Source organism: Rhipicephalus microplus, chromosome 1 (genome assembly GCF_043290135.1).
Source record: "Rhipicephalus microplus isolate Deutch F79 chromosome 1, USDA_Rmic, whole genome shotgun sequence".
Taxonomy (NCBI): Eukaryota; Metazoa; Arthropoda; class Arachnida; order Ixodida; family Ixodidae; genus Rhipicephalus; species Rhipicephalus microplus.
The window spans coordinates 11,890,082-11,917,776 of record NC_134700.1 but is presented as its reverse complement, the minus strand read 5'-3'; the positions used below and the strand labels follow the sequence as shown (position 1 = coordinate 11,917,776).

Below are 27,695 nucleotides of genomic sequence, written 5' to 3'. Positions count from 1 at the left end.
TTGGCGTCACGTAGCACGTGAACTTATTACTAACTGGCAGCTGACCAATAGTCCCCCGTATACAACCTAAAGGCACCAAGTCTGCCAGTACGTGACCCTCGTTAATGATTAAGGGAAACAAGTGTATACTTAAGGGCTTGTTTTTCGTCTTTTTACACAATATTAATGAGATCTAACAGACAATAATGCCAAGGAAGGTATAGAGGAAGTTATTAGGCCAATTGTAATGTAAATGAGAAGAAAGAAAAGTGGGTGAAAAGATAACTTGCTGTGGGCAGGCAGGATCCGATCCGATATATATATATATATATATATATATATATATATATATATATATATATATATATATATATATATATATATATATATATATATATATATATATATATATGTGTGTGTGTGTGTGTGTGTGTGTGTGTGCGTGTGTGTGTGTTGCCCTACCTAGTGAGAATTGCCAAGAAATTCAAGAAATTTGAATTCCACTTTAATGATGTATACTTCGCAGCCTCTTCAATAAAGTTACGAGGAGCGCGTAACTATGTTTGTAAAAACCATTTTTATGCAGCGTTTGAAGCCAAATTACTTTTTGGCACACTACCATGTACCGGACAACATGAAAAATATTAAACGATGTTCTTTTGATATGCTTTCAGCATATAAAAACTATGAGCGTCTATTGTGAAGTGTCAAAAAAAATTGTCAAGCATTACGGCTGAGAAAACGCTAAAGTGCTGAATAAACGATAGTTGTAGCACGAGAACAGAACGACGACAAAAATACAAAAAGGACACGACCATCCTCTTTGTCGTCGTTCCGTATTCGCGCTGTAACTATGGTCATGTCATTCCAACTTACCTAAACTGCCACACTTCTAAAATGCTGAATAAACGTCACGAAAACCAAAATATGTTAGTTCAAGAAATCTTCATAAAAAGAGCAATCACTTCATCAATTATTATTCAGTGCCATATCAGTCAGCTACATGCATTGTTGATATTTCTTCAAGCCTCAAAGAAGCTGGTTCTGAAAAAAAAAACGTCAGGTGCTCGGCACACACCGGAAAACATGAATTGGCCTTTTTTAACGAGATAGCGTCTGTAGTCTAGTAAATATACCTTATGTCATCATTGCGATGAGTGAGATTAAAAAAAAACACTGATTAGAACACCTGAGTGGGTCACTATTGTGACAAACACCAGCTAATTTGCTGCGGCCACTCATTTTCTCGTCCCTAGCTCCCGTTACTAGGGTGCCTTGATGCCCGCGCGCTCCGCTGAGGGTGAGGACAGCCGCGTCGTCTGCTACGACGGCCGCCATTACGGCTCCTGCCGTAGTGGGGCAGCATGCGAAGCGCATTACCGCTTGCGGTGCTCGCGTATGGTAGGAAAGAAGTACTCGTTGGCGAGCTTTTTTTTTTTGTGCAACTTGGACACCTCTTAGTGCTGTTGTTGCCTAATTGTTAAATGGAACAACGCACGTCATACAAACTGGTGGCCTGTGCTTGTACAATGCGCCAGGGGCTGACATAGACTGAATGAAATGAGCCACGAACTCCCACACCAGAAAGATTCGCGTTAAACCGTTGTCGTCGTTAAGACGGAGGGGCGCATGAACTTTTATTACTACGCTTGCTGAAAGGAATGCAATATTTGGGTCTTTGTGAATCAGCCGAATAGCAAAGGCAGGAATCGCTGTACTTTATATACTTGCGTGTGTGTGTATATATAACACACACACACGCACACGCACACACAAACACATTATCTGACATTCGGTACCACCTTCCCCTGCCTCACCATTTCATGCACTGTGCAGGCAGCATACCCGAGAGTAACATGCTTTACCAGTGTACCTTTATGAAACGACACCCACGATTTCAGTGAACAGGCCATTTATTTGTGCGCCTTAATGCTGCGTTGTCCCACTAGTGAAAATCAAAGTCAGATACAAGACAAACCAAATGCAGTACGAAATGAAATGTTTAAAAATAAAAAAATGCAGGAGTCAAAAGCGTGCCCACGTGAGCCGAAACCTTTTAAGCATACAGCTTATCTTGGCGTGTCCATTTCTCATGAGAGGTTGACGCCGGCACATGTTTTGCTTGCATGTCCATTGCAACTCCCGACTGGAACCTGCCGAAGGTGAATGCGCAGCCTTATTCTTGCGTACCTCTCTGTGAGCAGTCGGTATATACTGTCCTCGTGCTCCGCGCATACACACAAGCTGCGGCGGTGCACCTTGTTTAGGTATGCGGTGAGTGAACGAAGCGGCGACTTCATCGTGACTACTTTGTCCGTGCACCAAGAGTTTATGGCAACAAAATGCTCCTCATAGTCTATCAAGGCTTTCATAACTCCCTTGCTGGGGTAGATGAGGTTGCCTCCATCTGAAACGTACTCTTTCAGTGCTGTCAGCGAAGCATGCTCGTCGTTGGCAGTTCCAAGGAGAGCATCTTTGCATTTTGCGCGCTTCACAGATGTCAAAATTCCCTTCAAAATAAATCCTCCTAGGTAAAAGAGAATAGTGCATTCTGTGGACGACAATCCTTCGATGAACAAAATCTCTGAATCATCGATTTCTTGAGCTTCCTTCTCGACGCAGGCTTCCTTCCCCTGGGATAGCAGGTCCACCAGGTACTCCCTGTCATCAAGCTCGTAGCTGGTCGTCCTCGGTGTATGCAAAAATTGGCTTACGCTCACCAGTCTCAGAGCGCACTTGAGATCGTAGGCATTGGGAACCGGCTTCATAAGCCGCACCACAGAAAAGAGGTTCTCTAAGCAGTCCTGCAGGAGCCTGCTCGTAAGAAAAAACTCATAGCCTTCGTCTCCTAAAAGAACGTCTTGGAGGCGAAGTACAACTGTAGTTGATATGAGTACACCTGCTTGCGACGGTTTCCAATGGGATGTGGCACCCATTTTCATAGTTCTGATGGTTTCTATTGCTGTGTGTAATGTATCTAGGGCTTCGGAGTACTTAGCCCTACTTCTCCGACTCAGGGCCAGTGTTGGATGCCGCGAAGACATCAGTGCATACCATTTTGAAATCAGCTCCATAAACCAAGCTGTTGTTTCTGCTTCCTGTTTAAGAACTCCTTCCTTTATAAGGAATCTGATAGCTGGGGGAGCTTCCCGAAAAAGTTGTACAGCGACACCAACCTTCATTTTGGTGAAGTGGCCTGCGCTGGTGTGCATTTCGGATAAGTTTGGGGCTACCTTCAGTTCTCTTTTAGAATCTTCTTCGAGCACAGCCTGAACATATTCCAAGTTGACTTGTGAAGAAGGCAGGCCATGTTTGGCAACTGTGGCCTCACTCAACGTGAAAACTTCTGAGCTCAAGAGCTGGCCTCTGAGGTTCTTCAAGACGTGAGCCGGATCAGCAATGAAAAAAAGTTCCTTCCCGTCCATGCACGGATGAGGTATGGAGCACACCGTGGAAGAATCTCTGTGACTGGAAAAGGCGAATTCCCTCCACATTGCGCGGTTTGCCGAGCCCATGTCACATGTGATTGCGTGAACTCTCAGATATATTTGACTGCACAGCTGTACTAGTTCCAACACATAGTTTTTCAGCAAGCCGCCATCGATGTTTCTTCCGGTAAATTCATATGCAATCACCTGCTTCCATCGCTGGTCAAGTCCGCCCAACATAAATACCAGAGCATGAACCGCAGGCTCTTCAGGCTTCGGAGGAAGAGTTATTCCTCCGAGAAGTGCGTCTTCAGCCCGATCTAGCTCAAACCCCGGCACTATCTCCATTTCATCCAAAAAAAGGACGCAGTCCTTTTCTACATCCTCCATGGTCTCGGCTTTGCATTTCATAACGTCTATCACTTCGTGAAGAACGCCTGGGAGAAACTTCAAATTTTGAATCCTCCGTGCGAGCGTTCTTTTGGATGGGAGAGGATATCCCATTTTTCTCAAAGTTTCATATCCGGTTGTTCCACAAGCAAACTTAATTTGAAGGCCTTGCTTGACAGTGTGCGGAGACCAAGAGTTCCCCAAGCTGCTGCTCCTTGAGAGAGCGCGTACTTGATCGTCGTTGAGAAATTTCATATTTTGCGAAATATTTGTTGCCTCAGTCTCGAGTTTTTGCACTTTTTTCTTGAGACCACTGATGGTGTTCTTGGCTGTGTCATGATGTTGCTGAAGTTCAGAGTACTTTCTTGTAAGGTCAGCAAGCTTATTCTTCAGTTCTGCTGATTCTGCAGTAGAATTTGATGTCTCACCAGCCGCTGCATTAACTTCTCTTGAATCTGCATCACTAGTGTTCGCTGACAGTTCAACAACGGCGTCGTCAACTTCCATGGTGTCGTGCCCATAACACGATGTTCCTTGCCGTGTAGATTCAGGAACGGCGTGGTTTTGTGGGGTCTCTAGGGTAGTTTTAACTGCAGCTGGATATTGACACAGACCAGGAGGAGATTTGTTGGTCTCGTTGCTGGAGGGTGCAGGCACAGTTCTTTCTTTTGGTGGCTTTCGTTCCTTAGGCAGTGCTGCAAGCAGAAATGTATGTATTCATGAACATATTCAAGCAATGCCAGTTCATGTCTAGCTTGTTAATTTTACAAATGTAACACATGCAGCAGATACCGGCTTAGTTATTGACGTGAGGAAGACACTTGTCCTTCCCCCCCCCCCCTTTCCACAAGGGATAGGGTCTTAAAATACCATAATTAAATTGTGCTCAAAATTTCTCCCCACAATAAATGGCTCTAATTCAAATTGGAGCTTCATATGCCAGAGCTACACGTGTGCGCCGTTGTGGAGGGCTCAACTGACATTCGCTCCCTATGCAGTTTATTGATTATTTGATTGTAGGGCTTAACACGCCAACGCAACGCAGGTAATGAGGCGCACTGTAGTGGGGGCTCGTGCATCGTGGATCTCGTATACATAATGGTTTCCGTTTTCCCCCTTTGTAAATAACATAGCCACTGCACCTGACATCCTAGCAGTACACGACCGTGTGCTAAGTAGCGGAAAACTGTTGTGCAGTGGGTCATGTCTGTAAACACTGAAATCCAGACGTATATACAGTCATGACCAAAAAATGCAAACAAGAAATATAAACCACAACACTCAAGTATCGCAATTTTTTTTTACATGCAAGTCAAAGTGATGCAACGTAATCACAAAAACAAAGTTGGGAAATGTAGCTTTCCAAACGCACTAATAGCGTGCCATTATTTGACCGTCTAATATTAGCAGTATTTTTCGATTTTGCGTGGTCTGGTTCACATTTTTGTGTTCGCATTTCCTAGCTTTGTCCGTGACTGCATTTCCAGAATTTATGCACTAATGTGGACGCAGCATATGAGGACCTATTTGGTGTTAGCTTCGTAGAAATCCCAGGTACATAGAGTACTTGCAACTGGTGCTGCTTTATGTAATGCAAGAAAAAAGTTCAATCTTACGTTTGAATGTGAACAAAGTTGGGACGGCATTTGGTTTCAACTTCTTCCAGCCATCCGCACGGTGTTGCTCATAGTTGTTCTCTTCAAAGTGAGCCTGCAAATAAAACCAGAATTGGAAATTAACACACTGGCAGAAGAAAAACGAATGTCTGTCACTGTCAATAAACAAGATTTCATGTATGCATTCAGTATGATTCGCAGCAGGAACTAGCAGCAACTTTGAAGCACAAAAAGAAGGAAACTAATTGAGCTCACGCGCGCTTTCACGTAAGCCACTTCAGTGAGCGCGATCATAGACCCAGTTTGCTGTTATAATAACCCTTTCAATTTTCGCACTGAAAATCTGTAAGGATTCCTGAATTCATGTGAATAAAATATTAGTCTATTGTGCCGACAAAGGACCAGGTCTGATTTTATAGCGAGCGTTACAGATTTCGTTCTATCGAAAGCTTTGTACCCAAGCCTCCAAGTTCCCAATGCAATCGAATTTATTTGTCAGGTAAAAATGACAACACTCCGTAACAGCGCTTGTTTTGTTCGTCACTGAAGTGTTCCTGATTCCCAAGTATACATACGACGATACACACAAGACGGGCAGAAGTCCGGCCTCGTAATATTACGAGTTTTTCGCAGGAACAGCATGTTTATGTTCAAACGGCTTGATTTCACAAGAGGCGTTCAAATTTCGACCGATCAGTGCCAACGCGTGCACGAATAAACATGGACAGGCCTCGTAAGCGTTGTGAAATCCCCCTACCACGCACCCGAGCCTATGTTAATTCCCTGCGAGGCCATATGCGCGCATTTCACGTCCAATTTCCTCTTATGTGAATTACGTGAACTCTACGTGCCGTACTCTTGAAGTTCGGCAGCAGTCAGGCGCCGTCAGATTTCCGTACTCGCTCGCCGGCACGCGGCCTGAACTCACTCCCCGTTTTCTGCCCTTGCATATAATTTTCTCCCTCCTCCACTTTCTAAATTCTCATCTGTTTAACTACACCTCCTGCGTCCCCATCTCTTGCCTACTTTTCGTTCAGCTCAACTCCGCCAGCACCCGGTCGACGCGTACGCTGTCGGGCGAGTTGGCGAGCGAGTACGGCAATTTCACGAAGTCTGTCTTCGGGCTGCGAGGCGGACGGTCACGACAGCGGCAGCCGGTCTCGCGAGCAAAATAGCTGCGAAGCGCAGTGGACGAAATTAACAGCCTCGGGTAGGGGGTGGGAAGGATTTCACAACGCTGCTGTCAAGGAAACACTTTCCCGTGCAAGGGAACTGAAACTAGTCGCAATTCCTATGAATGTAGTAGCACACTCGAGGCCCTTGAACCAGCATGAAATGTTATCGACACGGGGGCTTCCGAAGCCCCCGTACTTGACGCATTTTCTTAAAGCGTGATCTTTTAACACGAGCACGCCGCACAGTACCCTGCACGACGTTTGGCTGTCCTGCGTTTACATTGCGCACCTAAATAAAAAACAACGGCGCCCTAAATAATGCTGACCAGTCAGAATACGACGCACTAAAAAAAAAAAATGTTTACTTACGCTGCATACGTGCGACGTATTAGTCGGTTGCCACTTGTCTCGTTTGATTTTAACGGTCCAAAGAAGCCTTCTTTTTGGGTCTCTTGGAAACCGGTACAACTTCCATCCGTTTCTCGAGTGATTCGAGCACTGCGGCACGCAGCAGCCGGGCATGGTGATGCGGAGATGGGTGCATAAAACTGTAAGGGAATGAACATTGCCCGACAACACCTCACACGCCAAGCACGAACTACCGTCCGGAGGCGTCAAAATGGCGGTCGCGCTGGCGCCGAAGCCGAGGCGGCGGCATCTGCCCTTGCAAAAGCTGACACCACTCTAAGCGGGGGCGCGCGCATCGAGGCACTCTACCCGTTACCGCCCCGTCGCGCTGCAGCGGCCGCAACTGACCCTACGGTTGACACGCACTCTCCCACAGAAAGCACTCGACGCAGCAGGCCTTACCATGCGCTTTCATCCAGCGGCCGTGCAACTGGCATGCACTAGATGCACATTAGAAGCGCGCCTGACGTTTCAATCGACTAATAAGCTCGCTTCGCAGATCCTCATCGACGGAGTTGCCCGAAATCATTGGCGCGAAATGTTTCATAGCTACATTTCACGGTGTGCTTCATCTTGGAAAGCACGAGGTAAGACGAAGAAAGTGAAACCGTTTTTCGTTGTTTTACGGCAACGCACCATTGTTGAAAAACGCGGATGTTGCATTGAATGAGCATCAAGAAACAATCTTGGTCGACTTGGCGCACACTGAAACGCTCCCCCTCTTCAGTTCAACGCGTCCTACAAAACTTATATGCCTTGAACGTCGCCTTCTATTCAATTGGGATGGAGCCACCTGCCAGCACGCAATTTCGGAGGCCATGCCTCCTGCCTTGTGTTGCGACCGGATGCCGCGTGAAACCGCTCGCCTCCGCACTGCTCGGTCACGTGACATAACCGTACCGCTGTCACGTGACATCACGGCTGCTCGGAGGCAAGTGTGGGAGAATTGCTGCGTTACAAGGAAGTCGGGAAGGCGTTCGTGCCCGGTCTTTTTAAAACGAATACCAGCTCAGCCTTATTCTAAGCTGTTCATGGGTTGACATACTTGCATGCATCCGTGGCCAAACGTATGTGCCGCACTAGACTGGTCGAGACAAGGAAATTGGGTCTCCTCAAAGCGGCGCGGTCTTGTCATCAAAAAAGTGTAACGGCACTCCAGAGGTGAAGTCTTCCACATGAACAGAATGAGAGACACCCTTGTAGCCGACAGAAAAAAAAAATAGTTGGCTTCTCTACTCTGCACAAAATCTGTGGAGCGATCCTTACATTAACGCAACAGCATTAAAGAGCTCGTTTTGCAGAAATTCCAGCGTCGGTGTCGTTGGTCGTCAGGGAAAAATCATCTTTGCGTAAAAGATGCAAATAAAATAAATGATGAAAAATTCTGGGTCTGAGTATGGAGTGAACCAGGGTTGTTTGCGTGGCAAGCGCGTGTTCTATCATGTAGCCACGCCGCTGCTTGTGCACACCGTGAAAATAACTCCCTCTGTTTGGAAATGCAGTGAAAGTAACTTTCATTTTACAAACGCAAGTCCTGTAAACAGGCTTCACAATACAACATGAAATATTGCAGTAATAATGTGCGATACAAGCGTACGTTGCCAGCGGACGTCACACCATAAGCTTATCATAATGTATTCATGGTTTAAAGCCAGTCATCCACTACTAAACGCACACACACTACTGCACCTCACTTTTATTTACAAACCCTCACTTTTATTTATAATGTGCAATATAACCTAATTAAGTCTAACCATATCACTGTTCACGTTGAATCTAAAATTTACTATTGGCACAAACCTACCTCAGAATCGAAGTGCTGTGCAAGCAAGCACGTGATGTTCACTTTGACTCTCTATGTGCATGAAGAAAGAAAAGCCTTTCCTGTACAATGATTTATTATGAATAAAAAAAAAGAATGAAAAAGTCTGGTTCGAGCTGCACACTGCCACACGAACAGCAATTCACTATGAGACAACGACAACGCTATGGACAGGTGCAGACACAGCAGGCTCAGTCGGCCCACTTGCCCAGCACATCACTGTCTCGAAAGATGTAGAACTCCTGCACACAAGTGAGAACATTGGCACAGAACACAGGGTTTGTTGTTATATTCATATAGTATGTAAACACGGTCAACTTTATTTTCACACCTTTTCCTTTCAAGGACAGCAAATATGTACTAGTCATTTCATTTTTACATGAGTAATTATTGTAAGTAAATGTAACAAGCTTCTCTTTAACAGCACAAAATCTACTCTGCAGTGCCGGAAGGCACACAAACAATACAGAAATTTAATAAGCACAGTTACAGTAGACACAGTCATAGTGTCGTCAAAAAGCAAGCGATGCTGGAAACTAGAGAGAGCAGCAGCGTGAAATGACATCTGCACACACACTTCTCCCAACAAGGAAGGGTTACCAGACATATGGCAAGGGATCATCGGAATGAGCCAGAAGCGCAAAAAGTCAGACCCACTGCTAACTATACCAGTTTTAGCAATACATTGTGGGGGGTGGTGACACTCCCTGTAAAGTTGTTTGCACCGCATGGCGCAAGTGCTTCGCGCAGAAGCCGTATTTCGGGGTCCCAACTATTGAGCGCTAGGTGGCGTGTTCGCGAGCGTAGATCACCGCTATCATCATCATGATTGTTAGAGCAGTAGCGCCCGCGGCAGGCAAGTTTGGTGGCAGCTGGGAGAGTTGCGAGAGTCCTTTTCTCTGGTGGCGTTTGGCGCGAACGGTTGTCTATCGCAGGGTGACCCCGGTGTACGGAACTGCAGTTTGTCTGCCTTGTGGTGAGTCAGGCGTTAGCAAGACTGCCTTGTTTGTCGTGTTGTTGTGCATTTAATATTGTGTAAGGAAGTCTTAGTGTGTTGATCATGATCAATGTTATAATAATTTGGCTGGTTATATTGTAAATCAAAAAGTAGTTAAATAACTATGTGTGTTTGGCTTGGCTCGTTCCGACCGCGTCTGCTGTGTCCATTCACTCCAAGAGCGTGGCCTGGCTCTCCCCTACTCGAGACTCCACAATGTAGGCCATTAATAACAATGAGAAGCTCCTGCACCATAAATGCATTCTGTGGTGAAATAACCCACTTGCAGCTATGCCCACATTTCGCATTATCAGTTATAACAATGAATTCTTGCTGTAGGCTACCCGTGCTGAAAAGTAATGGAACACGAAAGCATTGAAAAGAGAAGCGTCAGGCCTGCAGGGAAAGCACAGCAGAGTTGCAGCAAAAGCTAGAAACTGTCATTGACTATCCTGGGGCAACTACAGTTAACTCTGGTTATAACAATAAAAAAAATTGTTATAAAAAGGATTTTGTTATATGCAGATTCGATACGAAAATTAAAAAATAAACGCACAAATTAAACAAAAGGGGGACTGAAGGCAGAGCTAACCCAAAACACTCATTTTACTGAAAAAAACTAAAGTTTTTGGTTATTATTGCGACAGAAATTATATGATCGCTCTCAGCGGGTTTTTGTCGTCGCCGCCATGTTCCAGCGAGTCCGAATTGATAACATCTTCTCACGCATCGCCACTTTCACGAGCAGGTAAAAACGTGCGAACGCTGCTGAGGCAGAGATCATATGAGTCGGCATATTCCCATTGCCTGGAAAGTGCATAAGATAACATCTCCCGCGTGTTATAAATGCCTTCGAATGCTCAAACAGATAGTAAACCACCAGTCTTGAATGAGAATGAAACAACGCAGGGAGGGGGAGGGGAATCGCGAGAGTAGTAATAATTAACTTGGATTTTAAGGGTGGTCGTGATTGCTGGCGCGCTTGCTATCTCGGCGAGTATCAGCGAAGTTTCAACGCGAAGGAACTGTGTGAAAAGAGTATTTCTCCCTCGAGCGGCTGTATTTGCTCACACCAGTGTTCTGTAGGAGCTCCGCGATATCATATCCAAAAGATTTGGCTGCCAGCCTTACTTCTTATTCCATTACAATATTTTGCTATCGTGTTCATTGCATTCTATTCAATGAGTCGTCGTGTTGTTGCCAGAACTAATCGGCTAATCGCAAAAGCTACCAGCCTGCGAACTCGCGGCACGGTGCAAAACGGAAGTGCATGATGAGTTGACTTCCGAATGTCCGTCATCACCGTGTTCTCGGAGAGCTTTCCATCAGTGCCCAATCTGACATCCCTTCATGATGACGACCTGGTTGTCCAAAATTAAGAAAAGTCACAGCTTTGCTGCAAGGGCGAAGCAATGTGATAGCAACAACTTAGAATAAACGCTGAGAATGGCAAGTAGATCGAAACAGGCAGTGCGCTGCTAACACACAAATTACGCACGAAAACAACGTACACAGGACGAGAGCCAACTGCTCAACACTTAACGCGCTGTTTAAACAAAAACGAGGCACGAAGCTTAGTCACAGGTATAGATATGAGTGCGAACCAACAATGTGCTGCAGTTTTTACTTTGCTGTGTTTGAAAAGCGCACTCTTTTTGCAAACGGCGCCTACCCTGTGAGCCAAGTGATGTTTGTGCGCCCGGCAAATAAATGCAATCCTTCCGGTCAAAGTCGAAAACGCGCGATTCTCTTCACCGAAAAATAGGTGCGCGCAGGCGACCTCTTTTTTTCTTCTCGAGGTTTCATTTATATAGATATGTATACATATGCAGTGAATGGCGGCTGCAATGGCAAAAAAACAGCTGAGACTGCCCATATAAGCGCTATCGCTATCATAAAAAAAAAAGCAAAGCTGAACATGGTCAGGGGCCGCACCATGCGCACGCAGTGAAACTATTCACGCGTGCACGGCGTCAAAAACGAAGAGCGAACGACACGGACACCGCAGGAAACTATTCGGTAAAGAGCCCTCCATGTGCGGCGCGGCCAACCATATGTGGCGCTAACTAAAAGCGTGGCGCCGTCAACGCGCCAAATGTATTTTTTTTATTTTGGTTTCCAGAGGGGGGGGGGGGGGGGGGGAGGAGGCACACACACACGCACACCGGCATGTGGGTGTAGGCCCGCCTCGGGCTCACCTGGTGCACTGTGTGCGCCCCTGCCGCTTCGCATTTCATCAGTGGCGGGGCAGTGATGGAAGATCGTATTAAAATGCCGAGTAAAAATTTCACATTGTTCGTGGGTAAAATTCGTTATATCAAGGTTGTCCCCAACTGTTACTTTGTTTCATAGAGGTTGCAAACACATGTGCTTCTATGGAGCAACAGCGGGGAATAGAAAAACTTCGTTACATCAAGGAATTCGTTATATGGAGGTTTGTTATAAGCAGGTTCAAGTGTAATACAAGTACAGTACAGTCCACTGCCAGAGCGCTAACTGCTGACGAGATTTCAAAGTGCAACGCATGTGCATCAAGGAGGTGTGTACTCTGCATTGTCTCGTACTTCTCGACACATGTACTGTGCGTGTGCTTGTGTGCCATGACCTACGCGCTTTTCGTTTTCGTACAGTAAATCAACTGATCTTAAGGGGGGACATGGTGTGTGGAGATATTGTCTGTATTTCAGGACCAAACATAATAAAAATATACATGCTTATGTAGTTTCTCCAGCTGATTGCAAATATACAAAAATTTTCATTGTAGGCCAATCAATTTAGAAGATACACAATGCTGCCGCTCTATTGTTTTTGGAGACAATAGAAAAGAAAGTGCTCATCAAAAAGTAAATATTATTGCATAGCTAGGGAATGCAATTAGCAATAAGTGCAATGCTGCAAGCAGATTTCAAATTAAAGAAAAACTAGTGATTCTGCAGATGATGAAAGTTGAGTCATGTCATGGCTATCACATACAAAGAAATTCAATACCTTCTAAATTTATATAGGCAGCAAATAGAAATTCTGCTCTCCGCACTTTGTAATACACAAATTGGGCTTTCCATTATTGAAAAAATGATTGTTCTAGCTGTTCTAGATTGCAAGATATCTACCCGAAAAACTAGTAAAGTCACCAAAAAGCATGTTTTCAGAAAACTGAGAAAAAGAAATAAAATTCATTTACATAACTGCACTTAATTAAAAATGCTCAGTATGCACTGGGCATGTAGACCTTTTGACTACGAGTCCCTGTGTGGCGCTTATTCAAGGACTGATGCATGTTCTCTGTTGCTTGTCGCTTCTGGACTGATGCTGCCTTGCGCGGTCGATCCTTTTTAGCCATGCGGCTACGGCTTTGCCAGCTGGAGTTTAGGCTAAGCTCTTTTATAATGTCTTCTGATGCCTTTTTATTGGCTGCATTGAAATTGAGCATTGCTTCTGCCACAGCTGCCTCCACTGTGAATAGCGAAGCATGTCACTCCTTTGGTGCCAGCGCCCAGATCATTGAATGCAGGCATTCGTTGTTATTTTGGGTTTTCCCTCGCTGGCATCGTTGCAACAGCTTTCTGTCTGACAAGTGCTCATAAACGAGAAGTAAGGCTTGGCAGACATGTGGAGGCAGCTTTCAACGATGTTCGGGAATGGGCTCCCTTTGGCCTTTGCCGCATTTTGTTTGCACCAGAAATTTGGACCAGGTGGGCACAGAGTGTGGTTTGCCACACTATCATCGAACGTGATGTGATGATAAGTGGCCATCACTGCTGTGTGCATAGCATCAACATCACCACTGTGTGTCTTCAGAGCCCACCCATAATAATTGGTGAGCTTGGAGATAAGGTTTCCTGTCAAGTGGCCCTTTCCCCCAAGACTCTCAAGGCTAGGGCCTTTGTGTTTTGCAATCAAGTTGCGCAAAGCAGTGCCCATACGCTTTTGGACATGATTAATGCAGTCCTCTTTTTCCACTGGGATATACCCGTAAACCTTATCGTCTTGTAGCGCAAGGTAACTGCGGCTGTCCCCGTCGCAAAGCACCGTGGTGTAGCGCAGGTTGTGCCGCTCAAGTGAGCTCCTGAAGAGGATGAGGGCAGCCTCAACCTCCATTTCCCCAGCCCTCTTGTCACTGTTTCTCCGACACTGGTGATGTTCCCTCCACACTTCATAAGAAGGGTCACCTTCCTTTGGGCTCGACTCGCATCCAGCACAAAAGTTGCTCAAAACAACAAAATAAAGCACCAGCCCGCTGAACAATTCTATGACGGTGCCGAGACCAATATGCAACGAATGACCGCGAGTCATCCATGACCCATCAAACGACACCGCGATGTTTCCCATGCGGCCTACATAAAGTTTGGCGTAAAGTTCAGAAACCGGCCGGGCGCAGTTGCTCGTCAAGCTGCGTGCAGCACGATCAGCTGCGGGGGCCAACTTCATCTTCACGTAGTGTTGCCACGTTTTTGTGTGAAGACCCCGACGGCTGATGCCCATCAACGAGAACACATCAATCAGCGCCGTCTGTCTGTTCCCCGTTGCCTGCATGGCATGCGCGGCCAAAACCTTCACAGCAAAAGATTTCATGCGTTCATCGATACGTACGCGCGGCCAGCTTCACAACAACGCAGTCTCCCCACAGGTCGAACTCACAAAACGCAACTTCATGGCGAGTCCAAATTCCCGGTTGTCGCGGACAATCTGCAGTTCTCCGTTGCATGCCTTGCACTTTGCAAATGCCAACAAAGCACTGTTCACTGTGTCCAAATCTATAATTGTGAACCTGGTTCCATCAGGTGGCCGAGACGCGCGTTTCCGCACCGTCTCTGGCCGAGATGCACGTTTCCGCTCCGTCTCTGCAGCGGACGACTACTCTGATAACTTATCTTCGGCTTTAGCTCGCTCCTCTTCCAAGTCAGATTACTGCCAAAGGCTCCACGGCTGACGGACTTCGCACAGGCTCCGTGACAACTGATGCGGTAGCTAGGCCTTCTGTGGTAGCGTGGACGACTTCACCATGGGACGCGGAGAGTGTAGCGTTTCGAGCGTTTTGCTGCATCACGGAGCACGTCTTCAAATTCGCTACTAGCGAACTTTGCACCTTTTTCGCACCAAACTTGTGCCGCGTGCGGTATTTGTGCTCAGGATTTAACATCGTGTAACTTCTCCACTGACACAGAGGCAAAATGGCACGCATGGGCACGCACCCGGAGCAGACGAAGCCAGGAGCCTCCACCAATTGGGAGACAAGCTCACGTCACGTGCGTGAAGAAGCGAATAGGAAGGCGATCCGATACTTTTTTTTGCCGCTCATTTTACAAGCTGCCAATGGTTGTATGCACTGCATTTACAAATCTCACCGCCAGTTTCTGCCACGTGGACCACCAGCCACAAGCTCATGTGTTCCCTCTAACAGCGGACCGTACTGTAACCTTGCAAGGTACCCACTATGACAGAAATTGGTGCAGCGGCTGATGACAATGAAGATTTATGGCTGAGCCCTTTGTCATGTGTCCTCAACAACTCACCCATTATGCCATTTGCATTTGTATTTGCCAGGGGACAGAATTCGCATTACGACACCTGGTTGTTATTTCATCATTCTACCACGCAATACTTTCACATGTTAACATGACTCCTTCTCAACATAACACCTGCACAGGGAGTTTCGCAATGAAGTTTCAAGCACCGGCATGGCCCTGAACTTGAATATTGGGCTGCCAACCAAAAAGAGGACCGGGGTTTGAACCCCATTCCAGCCTAGGCATTTCCTTTTTTGTTTCTTATTTCACGTGACATTGGTAAGAGACACCGGCCGCGATGCAAATTTAGGGCACCCTATTGTGATCTCCAGGCTCGTGCAAATATTAGAACACTTCACATATTCGAATAAATGTTAAGGTATTCAAATTCGCTTTAGGTTTAAATTATTGCAAATTTTAGAAGTATTCAAAATGAACGAATAAATGTATATCAATCCGGATGTAACCCTCCGTAAAGGTAGTTTCACAGCAGTAGAGAGGTGCTGCACAGTGAATACACCTTAAAAAAAAAAAAAATGCACTGTCGCAAAGCCTTACTTCACATTAAACAAATCGATTGATATGTGGAGTTTAACGTCCCAAAACCACCATATGATTATAAGAGACTCCGTAGTGGAGGGCTCCGGAAATTTCGACCACCTGGGTTTCTTTAACGTGCACCCAAATATTAAATGAAAAAAAAAAAACTACACTCACAATGATTCATCATTTCGTAAGCTTAAAAGTTTGTTTTACTGGCCTATGTGCTCAGAGTATAGTATGAGTGCAGTTAACTTTAAAACGAAACACATTTTACAGGTTATTGCTTACACTCTACCAAAAGTCAAATCCTGCTACTATGGCAAGTTGGTTCCACTTTTTTTCAACCACAAAGAATGACATTTGTACATGATACCGAGGTAACAGCGCAAAAAACGAGACGGAAAAAGAATGAACATACGACAGAAGCGCTGACGAACAACTGAGTGTAAAATTTATTACACCTGGAAATATATAGCTGAAAACAGAAACAAGAACAAGAACCAGTGAAAGGCAAAAACGAATCTGCCACGAGTCGCAATGTACAAGTTCAAGACATTATCTTTTTTTCCAGGAGGGCGAATAAAGGCTCACTGACGCACATGTTCCCTTCGTTTTGATATGAAAAGGCCTTGTTGATTTCGCACTGTCTTGTTATGATAACTTGAAAGTATCCTGCATTCAAGAAAGAGAGGGACGCAGCTGCACAAGGAGCAATGAGCTGCCAAGGTGCTGCTTGTTGAAGTCCTGATAATTTTTACGTGCTCTCTCAGGCAGTCGTTCAAACAGCGACTGGTGTGTCCAGTATAGTGTTACGGAGATTACAAGCACACGGAAGAAAGAAATGAGTGTATTACCAATATTTACAAGTAGGTGAGAACCACCAGGGCTGCCAGCCTTTCGCGCGCTCAGTCCGCTTCCTTTGATTAGCCTACGACCGAGGGGCCATGCCCACTGCCTCGTAACAATAGGACAGACCACAGGACGACGGAATGTCGCACACTACGTTGCTCACACACTTAACGCACTGCGTCCTGTGTTTCTTGACACACACATGCTCTTTCAGATTTTCATTGTTCACTTTCTTGTAAAGGCGGCCGAGCTTACGAGGAGCCGAGAAAACGAGTCTCGCACCTGCCTTGCTAACAATCTTCTTGAGCGCAAGGCTCAAACCGTGTAGGCAAGGGATGACATTTTTTGTCTTTCCTGTGTTGGGTGTGTCCAGGAGCCACGTTTCGAAAGCTCCCTCAATAGATACTCTCAAGATATCGTAACAAAGCTAAGTTCAAAATTAACGAGGCCTTTCATATAAAGATGAAAGGGAACCTGTACATCAGTGAGCCTTCATTTGCCCTCCTATAAAAAGAGATAATCTATTTGAGTAATTAACCTGTACATTTCGACTCGAGGCAGCCTTTCACCCTTACGTGCACGTGATTTTACAGAGAAAGCTGTTATGAAATCACAACTCTGGTCACGCGCAGTTGTCCGCCGCCACCACCCGTGTCCGTAACCAAATCGCACGAAATTATAAAAAAAAAAACCTAGCACCAAAGAGACAGTGGGGCTCAAACCCGGGTTCGCTGAGTGCCAGCCCAGTGTTCTACCACTGAGCTACGCTGGTGCTTGTTGGCATGCTAGCCTTAGGCAGGCTTGATGTCAGGAAAGCAATCGTGTTAATACGACTTATAAAACATTTTAAAACAACAAAAGAACAACCAGCCATCACACATCGCGAATAGTGTACCGAGTTGGCCGTCCACAGCTCCAACCCATTACAAAAGCTTCTTCTTCCGCTATTAACTGTGGTGCACACCCCCTTCAGCCATAATTTCTCATCGTCATCAGCCACTACATAAACAATTGGCACGAAATTTCTTGCAGGTGTTAAGCGGATACCACGCTTCCTTGAAGAATTACGAAAGATACCATAGCAAATGGCGGCCTACTACCCAAAAGTTTATTATTAATGCCCTTGTGGATATCAAGCAAGTGTGCTTGCAGTAGTTGCCCAATGAGTGTTTTGAAACGGCTCTGAAAGGCCGCTCGTCTAGCTTTCTCCAAGACTGTGCTGCGCCTTCGGCGCAGGCCTGGTGTTTTTTTGTTCTTGTTTTCTCTTTTGAGCTATATATTTATAGGTCTATTGATTGATTGATATGTGGGGTTTAACGTCCCAAAACCACTATATGATTATGAGAGACGCCGTAGTGGAGGGCTCCGGAAATTTAGACCACCTGGGGTTCTTTAACGTGCACCCAAATCTGAGCACACGGGCCTACAACATTTCCGCCTCCATCGGAAATGCAGCCGCCGCAGCCGGGATTTATAGGTCTATTAACACACAGTTCTATTAACACACAGGCCTGGTGTTTTTTTGTTCTTGTTTTCTCTTTTGAGCTATATATTTATAGGTCTATTAACACACAGCGCTTTGTGTCGTGTGTTCATTCTTTTTTTGTCCCGTTTTTTACGCTGTTTCCCTTAGTATCATGTACCAACTGGCCCTTCAAGAAACCTATTTGCAAAAGCTTTGTTTCAATTAAAAATATTTTGTGCAGGTTACTTGGGCCATTATAAATATGCTCTAAGACAAGGCATTTAAGCTCAGCACTTTTTTAATAAACAGCATGCACCGTCCTCACGGCATGTCAAGGAGGAGGAACAGCTGAGCAGGTGCAAGCGTCCCGATCCACCGAACGTCGTCTTCTTTCTGTCCGAGAGTGGGAATCCTCTGCCTTTCAGAAGAGTGCTGATGTTTTCCATTACAGCTCATATTTTTTTTTTTTGTCTTTGTAATATCCGACCTCAACTATTCAAATTCAATTCAAAACTATTCTATCCAAATCATTAATAGCTTTGAACCGAAACTTCACCAGTCACAAAGCTTAGTTATTTCGTATAGCTTTCGTTGAAAAAACGAGAAATTCAAGCTGCTGAAATCTCGCTCACTACTTCAACTAAGCACATCTACAGATTTGCAATATGCTTCACCGGAACGTTGCGGCAGTGTGGCAAAGCTGAATTTTGAAACCCACTACAGAGAATGAGCAGCGGAGGCTTGTTTTAAATCATGCAATTCGATTAAAAAGTTGAGATATTGAAGAGTTTCAGTGTCAAACTTCAGACACTGTCGTAAATTGGCTCTATGGGTCTTGTGGCAATCTTGTGAAAGCATTTTAATTTACAAACGTGTGCGAAAAATCAGTAGCTTTGTCATTCTTGCCACCGATGCCTGTTAGCTATCTCATCCGATGGAATCGTTTTCCCACAACAGTTTGACATCCCCCTATTTAGCTTTTCTTTTTGTGCATGTGTAACCCATTTATAGCCATCATCAGTTATAACAATAGAGCTTTTGTGCGACTTGAGTACAGTTATAGGTGGATGCAACTGTAGACTTTAACATAAATAATATATCACCATAATCATCAGCCTGTCTACGTCCACTGCAGGACAAAGGCCTCTCCCATTTTCCGCCAGTAAACTCTGCCTCGGTCCAGGACTTGCTGCTGCCATTTTATACCCGCCAACTTCTTAATCTTCATCTGCCCCATCGAACTTTCTGTCTCCCCTAACCCACTTGCCTTCTCTGGGAATTCAGTTGGTTATTCTTAATGACCAGCGGTTATCTTGTCTACGCGCTAGATGCCCGACCCATGTCCACTTCCCCTTGATTTTACAAAGCTGTGTAATGCAGCAGTTTTTTTCCTCCCATGATAAGTGTTTTACACAATGCTTCTGGCACACTGTGCTCCAAATGGCCAGCTTAGCTCTGTAGACACGGCTGGTATACAGCAGGGCCAAGATTGCATCTTGTCATAGACTTTCATCAGCCTGAGAACAGGCACAGCTGCAGAGAAGAACAGTGTGCATTCTCACCTTGTTCTCAATCTCCACCTTCGTTCCACCGTACTCAGGTAAAAGGACCTTGTCACCTTCCTTTACAGCTATTGGGATCGTTTGGCCAGACTGCACACAAATGGTTACATCATTTAGGAATACCCTCACAGGCCGGCCCCTGAAGAGGCATAGGGTGAGGGGGATGGAATATATATACTAGCAAAATTAAAGACATCGTACGCGCACATGTATTAAAGATGTGCAAAGTGAAGGTACATTCCAAATCCCCAAAACTAACAACTCTCAATTAAAAAAAAATCACAGTGAAAAATAAATTGACAGATCACTAAACACAAATAGAAAAACAGCACAGCAAAAAGTGAGTATTGTGCAGGAGTAATACAATTCAAGTTGATCATTATACATTACGCAATGAAGACACAAGCGCACGACAATGCTATGAAAAAAATGACCCCAGCTTCTTGAAGGGAATCATGAAAAAAATGTGAATGCATTGTGTAACGTACATAACGACGTTTCGCACGTGAGAACCTAGTGTTAGAATATTTGTTTTTTTTACACCATGCAGCCAATAGTGGCATTAACCCCACGTGTCATTTCTCTGTCGCGAGAAATGCGGTATGCGTTTTCTGCTATAGTAGCTAGCGTGCACGGTAAAAAACTACTATGAAGTGACCAGGCTGACGGAGGGGGAGACGCGGAATGGGAGGCTGCGTTCGTACGGCTCCTGTGGACGCGCAACTAAATCTGTGTTTCTGGAGTTTTTTTTCTTCAAGAGTTCATGAACTGTTGCTCGCATCGGTTCCGAGAAGTCATCACGATCCTACCGATACCATATTTGACCACAGTGAGTGAGTTTTTGTCAAGTTAGGAACTATTTCTTTTCCTGTGGAGCGGTGACCTTTTTAACCCTAACGAGTGGCTTGGGAGACCGCGCTTTTGCTGGGCTTGTTCTCGCCTGCGGCCGGCCCTTCGAAGGCCTGGTGCGCGGAATTATTTGCTCACGATGGAGTATGAAGTGCACGGAGAGGATATTTCAGAAGAAGAGTTTACTCAAGATAAAGGTTGGTAGTCCGCAGGGTCCAGAAGACCTGGCCCCAAAACATGCACTGCTGACTATAACGCGCTATCGTCGCAGCCGGGCGCACGCCGCGGCAAATCGAGTGGCGCTGCGCTGAAGTCCAAAGTATTACGGGCGGGAAAGATGCCCTCCCTTCCTCAAGATGACATCAAGATTGTGATCCGGCCGAGAGGTAGACTCAATATCTCGAAAATTGGCGCAGCTACGGTGGCATACGCAATACTAGTTGCCGCTGGCATAAGCCACGAAGATTTGTGCCAGGATACTCTATGCCCGATTCTGCAGCAAAATATTATGGTTGCCAGTACTCCCAAGCGCAAAAACGCTGACCGATACGTTCGGATGAAGCAAATACTCATTTCGGGCAAGGTACACGAGCTAAGTGCCTACGAGACTGCCCCACACTCCACTTGCAAAAGGGTGATTCGCAACGTCCCACTTCAAGACGGTCCTGACATCATCGATGCGAAGATTGTCAACACAAATAATCCACTCGCCTTAGCAGCCAAAAGAATAGCACAAACTGGCATGGTCATCATCGCTTTTGACGGGTATCGTGTACCGAACTTTGTCAGGTATGGACCAGTGCTGATGCAGTGCTCTCTACCGCAAGCAAATCGACGTGTGTTATGCGTGCGGCCTTCTTGGTCATCGCGCTGACGTGTGCCCCACTCCCGGTGACACGATTTGCCGAGGCTGTGGTGCCGCAAGCCCCGACAAGCAACATGTGTGTACTCCCAAGTGCAAACTCTGTGGTGGCCAGCATCTCACGGCTAGCAAAGACTGTGCTCAAAGGTTCAAGATCCCGTACATTGTGCGCCGTCGTCGCAGTGAGCGGGCCAGAATGGCTGGTGCTGCTTCAACGTCCCCGCAACATCACCTCGACACTGCGGACGAGTTCCAGTCTTCGTCACCCACCACGGATGCTCAGCGCAGAGGCCGCCCTCGTTCCAGGATAGCTCGGGAGGCCGCTCCCGATCCACGCGCCGTGGTGCCTCCAAGGGATGTTCCGGCTCGCGCTCCAGGTTGACAGAACGTGCCCCCCAGGGAAGTTCCACTTCTCAGCCTCGCTCCAACTAAAGGCCGGGGCACGTTTCGTCGGGGTCGACCAGGTCCCGCTCGCGCACGCCCACCACCTCTAACAGCAAGAAGCTGACGCTCTCCTGGGCTGACAAGGCCGGAGAAAGACGAGAGTCTCCTAGAGGCGACGAATCTAATCGCGGTTCTCCCCACGCGAGTTAGCTTGACGAGATGCGACGAGCTAACGAGCAGTTGAGGATAGAAAACGCGCAGCTTAAGCAAGAAATGAACAGGCTAGCAGCAGAGATTAGAAAGCTCGCATCCTCGCCCCCTTCGGCGCAGCCCGCCCCAACCCCGGTCGCCATGGATACGTCTGAGGCACTTCACAGGCCTAAGGGAACCAAGCGCCGAGCGGTTGAGAACACACAAGAAGAAGAGGCAGTAAACTTACTGTCGGAACTCAAGGTTTCCTTTGTGAACATGGATAGTGTGGACGAAAACTTCCGAATCTGGCGATGAAACTGTGGCGGGTTTACTTACAAAAAGCCCATTCTACAGCAATATTTAAGAACTTTCGATGTTAAGCCCCAAATCATCACTGTTCAGGAAGTTGCGTCTGGCACCCCCATCAAACTCCCGGGTTACCTAGTAGCGTCATCACATTCAGGAGGTAGGGGAGTTGCCACACTTATCAGCAAAAGGTACAATTACCTATCGCGTGACCTCGGTGCAGTTGCCGATGGCATAGAGTACGTAATGACTGAAATTTTAATGAACTCACCCAAGAAGGGTCTTCGAAGAAATAGCCTTTTTATTCTCAACGTATACTGCAGTCTCAGTTATCGCAGGGCGAGAGCCAACTCTATCCTCAAAAGGGCTATGAGCATGGCCAGTAGTTACCCCCTTGTAGTCGTAGGGGATTTCAACGCCCCACACAGTGTGTTGGGATACATGTATGATACCCTCAAGGGACGCGAGCTATGGCAGACTGCGACAGAAGCCGACTTGACGCTTATCACTGACAAGGATTTTCCCACTAGGAGAAGTAACTCCACATGTCAAGATACTACCCCTGACCTGACTTTTGTGAAGAATATAGGTGGGGTCAAGTGGGTCAACACGGCTCTAGACCTCGGAAGTGACCACTATGTCATCGAGGTATCCTTCACGATTGCCCGCTTTAGGACGAAAAAATTCAAGGTGGTCGACTGGCACGTTTTTCGCGAAGGCAGAGCTGAGAGAGCACCGACGGCTGGGACAGACTATGAAGGATGGTACAAAAGAATCAGAGATGACGCCACGGCAGTGACCAAGGAGGTGGTCACTGACCTCGATGTCGAAAACATGGACAGCAGGTAGGCACACCTACTAGAATCTAAGCAAGCCCTACTGATGAGGTGGAAGGGACAGAAGCATAACAGGAGGCTCCGCAAGAAGGTTTTCGAGGTTAACAGGGCGATCGAGGAGCACTGCAAAATCTTGAGTAAACAACAATGACATGAGCTCTGCGAGAGCATCGAGGGTCAGCTCAGATCTGGGAAGAGCTGGGGTCTTCTCAAACACCTTCTCGATCAGGGCAGCACCAGGTCCAGCCAGAGGCGATTCCTCGCGCGAGCCATCCATCTTGCTACTGACTCTACCCTGAACGAATTGGTTGTCAACAAGCTTACAGACAGGTATCTGCGAGTCGCGGATAGCTCTGCACCCACACAGTTTCCGGACAACGCGGGGTGCGACGTGCCGGAGTTGGACCAGGACTATACTGTGGCCGAGATACGGCAGGCTCTCTTTTCCCTCAATGCCGAATCCGCCCCTGGCCCTGATGGCATAACCAATAAGATGCCCAAGAACCTTGATGATGACTCCATCGAATTCCTTACGGAAAAGATTAATGAGGTGTGGCGCAGGGGAGAGGTCTCCGCACAATGGAAGGCGGCTTACACAGTTCTAATCCTGAAACCTGGTAAAGCACCAGGAATAATCTAAGACCGATTTCCTTAATTTCCTGTGTCGGTAAGGTCGCAGAGCACGCCCTTCTGAACCGACTCAAGGTGCACCTCGAGACCAATGACATGTACACCCACAATACGATTGGTTTCAGAGCTGGTCTCTCTACACAGGACGCCATGAAGCTATTAAAGCATCAGATCATGGACCGGAGCACAGGAGATACCAGAGCCATCCTTGGATTAGACCTGGAGAAGCTTTCGACAACGTTTCTCACGAAGTCATTCTCCAGTCTATTGCCAGCTTAGGGCTAGAGAAGAGGGTCTACGACTTCGTGAGATCCTTTCTTTACCAGAGAACTACCAAGCTCAAGATTGAAGGGTACTTCTAACGAGAGATCAACCTCGGTTCACGCTGCACGCCTTAGGGCTCAGTTATTTCACCAACACTAACATCGTGATGATCGGCCTCTCCAAGAAACTCGCGAAGATTCAAGGAATTAATCATACCATCTACGCAGATGATATCACCATCTGGTGCACCGGCGGGAGCGATGGTCAAGTGGAGGAAGCCATGCAGCGCGCAATCGACGTGACCGATTGTTTCCTCCGTCCCACCGGTCTCAGGTGCTCCCCATCGAAATCTGAACTTCTGCTCTACAAGAAAAGACCCAAAGGTGGCGGCCACCGTGACTGGAAACCTGTGTCTCAAAGTGAAATACGGCTTTTCACTGGTGACGGGTCCCCAGTGCCCAGAGTGGATTCGCTCCGAATATTGGGAATGTATATCGAGTCCAACGGCGCTAACGGAGCTGCACTCAGACAGATCACTACCAAGACGGAAAGTGCTCTCGGCCTCATCCGGAGGATCACCAACAGACACCGGGGAATCAAGGAAGACAATCTCATCCGCATCATACATGCGTTTGTGCTCTGCCACCTTTCGTACTCGGCGGCCATGTATAATTGGCATGTCGCAGAGAAAAGCAAGCTAAATTCCCTCATAAGAAAGGTCTTCAAGCTCGCGCTCGGCTTGCCTGTAAGCACTCGCACTGAAAACCTTTTCAAGCTCGGTGTTCACAATACACTCGAAGAGATAATCGAGGCGCAAGAGCGCTCACATCTGCTCAGGCTTTCCGAAACCAAATCGGGCTGCAAAATACTCGATTTGGGCCTCAACTCTATTGACCAGTGCCCCGATTCCATGCAGATTCCCAGAAACATCAGGTCTCAACTGCACATCGCACCCATTCCCCGCAATATGCACCCAGCGCACAACGTCGGTCGACGTAGGGCCAGGGGTAGAGCTGTGCTCGAGCACGTCCGTAGCAACCCCACTGATGCAAGCTTTGTGGATGCTGCGCCATATGTCCAACAAGAGGCATTCGCTGTTTCCATCGTTGACTCAAATTCTAGGCTCACTTGCTCCGCCACAGTACGCACATCGAAGCCCGTGATAGCCGAACAGGTTGCAATCGCGCTGGCTATGCTAGATGGTCGCAGAGAGTCAATATACAGCGACTACAAGGCGGCTATCAAAGCCTACGAAACCGGGATGATAGCCCCTCAGGTCCTCCGAATTCGCCAAAGCATCAAGAGTATCACGCCCCATTCTCCAACTTGGTTTCCCGCTCACCTGGGGTCGATTGAGGGCTCTACCTCTAACCCGAACGAGGGCGCACACGAGGCCGCGCGAGGACTCACTGACAGCGCCGTCCGAACGTCCCTCTGCCTCGCTGGGAACCCTTACTTACGTTCAACGAAATATTAAAGCACTTCTATCTGTCAAGAAGGGTATTCCCTCTCCCACACCCGGCCTTGTGCAGGGCGCAGGCAGTTACCCTAAGACTATTGCACGCCAGTGCGCATCCTAACCCTGCGGTTCTTCATGCCTCTACCCTGAACGGTATCTAAGTGCGGATTGCCCCGCTTGTGGACTGTTAGCCACATTTAATCATGTGTTGTGGGAATGTGAAGCCATTGGCCCCGCCCTCAGCGAGGACAGGTGGGCTGCGCTCTTACGCAGCCCCGAACTTAAGGATCAAACCCTGGCCGTCCAGAGTGCCTGTGAACGGGCCGCCAAGCTCGGCTTGACGGTCCCAACGTGGGATTAGCCGGGTGGCGCAGGGTCTCCCCTGCGTCTTCTCAGGACAAAAATAAACTTTTAATCAATCAATCAATGAAGTGACCAAAATAAACAGTGTTCTCGGCGTTGCCGTTTCCCAGCGGAGCCTCGAGCACACATTTCCGAATGTTCTTGAGAGGCCCCTAGCCACCTGTAGTGACAAAGAGGGGCCTCAATGGCATTTCTTCTCTGTGCTTCAGAGGCATCGCTATAAGCATAAGCTCGTGCTTGCTACGCTTGGCCGGACGCTGCTGACTGCTTTGCCTTCTGCTCTGCAAATAAACCCCGTTAGAAGAGGTGGAGGTGCTGGGTTTCGATCACCTTGGAGCTTCGGAATCGCATTTTACGGTCCACCGGCATCGCCTGCTGTTTTCTGTGCCGGTTCTCGGCGCCTGCAAGATCCCCGTTTTCTCAGGCACAGAAGACAAGGACGTTGATGACTGGATTTCTATGTACGAGCGAGTGAGTACTCACAACAAATGGGATGACGCTGTCAAGTGGGCCTATGTCTCCTACCTGTTGGACGTGGCCAAGTTGTGGTTCATAAACCACGAAGCCAAACTCCCTACGTAATCCGTCTTCAAAACAAGCCTCAAACAAGTTTTCGGACGGCCTGAGGTACACAAACGCCGTGCCAACAACGCTTGCATACTCGGTCCCAGCAGCTTGGCGAGAATTTCACAAGCTATATTGAGGACATTCTGGACCTTTGCAAGCGAGTCAACGTCCGAAGAGCTCAAGATCAAGCACATCATGAAGGGCACTGAGGACGATGCTTTCCAAATGTTGCTTTCTACGAGTCCTCACACTGTCGTAGAATTGACTGAGTTATGCCAGAGTTTTGACGTGTTGGGCAGGCAACATCTTTCCACCCGATGGCCCTCGGTGTCTGACTACTCGTTGTCCAGCCTGTCCACTCTTGGCATAAAAGAAGACCATGCCCCTCTTCTCTCAAACATCCAAGAGTTAATCCGTGCTGAGGTCGCTCGTCAACTCTCTGATGTTCTGTGTACCCGATCAACCACGCAGATTGACGTCTACACTCCACGACTTCATTCGAGACCAGGTCGCACAAACTCTTCCTTCCGCCCGCGAACCGCCACCAGTCATCGCACTTCTCACGTACGCCGAGGCCGTTGCTCGACCTCGACAGCCTGTGTTCCACCCAGCGCCTATGTGTTCGCCGCCCCCTTTTTCGTCACCGACCTATTCACCACCGTCTATGCCGATACTACCTCGGCCACAGTTTTCTGCCCCCCCCCCCCCAGCCGCAATTCGGCGTCTACTCCGACCAATGGCAGACCAACAACCGTCCAATATGTTTTCCTAGTGGCGGTGTTGGCCACGTGGCGCGTTATTGTCGTCATCACCAGGCTGCTCCGAACATTCAACTCTCAGTTTTCTTCACAATGCCCTCTTTTGACCATCAATTTTCTTCTGCGCCTTTAAGCCCCCCTCCTCTTCTTTTCCCCCTAATCAACCACTTGGACCCACCAACCGCTTCCCATCCTTATGTCGGCGTTCGCCTTCCCCTATGCGTTGCCGTTCCTGACCCACCGATCAGGGAAACTAACGGCCGCAGCTCCCGAGGCACGAACTACGTCCCTGTCGCCATGCACAAGTCCTCCCCCCTGTATAGCGAATGTCATTGAAGTGCCAGCCGATGGTATCGTCGTCATGGCACTTAACACTGGAGCCACTCTATCCGTCCACCTGTGCCGCAAACTCCCCAAACTTCTGACGCCATTATAGAGTCTCTCTCTCTCTCAGAATGGCTAATGCACAAAGTGCAACACTTCT

The 27,695-nt window shown here is 47.3% G+C and overlaps 2 protein-coding genes across 2 annotated transcripts in view; both read right to left on the bottom strand.

The window, feature by feature from the left end:
- Nucleotides 1-1,874: 1,874 nt before the first annotated feature.
- On the bottom strand, nucleotides 1,875-8,722 carry LOC142796291 (uncharacterized). The gene is made up of 3 exons (XM_075886597.1): nucleotides 6,958-8,722; nucleotides 5,414-5,507; nucleotides 1,875-4,492 (listed from the first exon to the last, which is right to left on the bottom strand). The coding sequence occupies exons 1-3, from the start codon at nucleotides 7,108-7,110 to the stop codon at nucleotides 2,070-2,072; spliced, it is 2,670 nt and encodes an 889-aa protein (XP_075742712.1). The 5' UTR covers nucleotides 7,111-8,722; the 3' UTR covers nucleotides 1,875-2,069.
- Nucleotides 8,723-8,876: 154 nt separating this feature from the next.
- Nucleotides 8,877-27,695, bottom strand: part of LOC119178178 (10 kDa heat shock protein, mitochondrial) — a 35,195-nt gene continuing 16,376 nt past the window's right edge. Inside the window, exons 3-4 of the mRNA XM_037429359.2 lie at nucleotides 19,742-19,831; nucleotides 8,877-9,060 (exon numbers count right to left, since the gene is read on the bottom strand). Of these exons, the coding sequence (XP_037285256.1) occupies nucleotides 9,010-9,060; nucleotides 19,742-19,831 (141 nt within the window). The 3' untranslated portion in view covers nucleotides 8,877-9,009. The remainder of the gene's footprint in view (nucleotides 9,061-19,741; nucleotides 19,832-27,695) is intronic.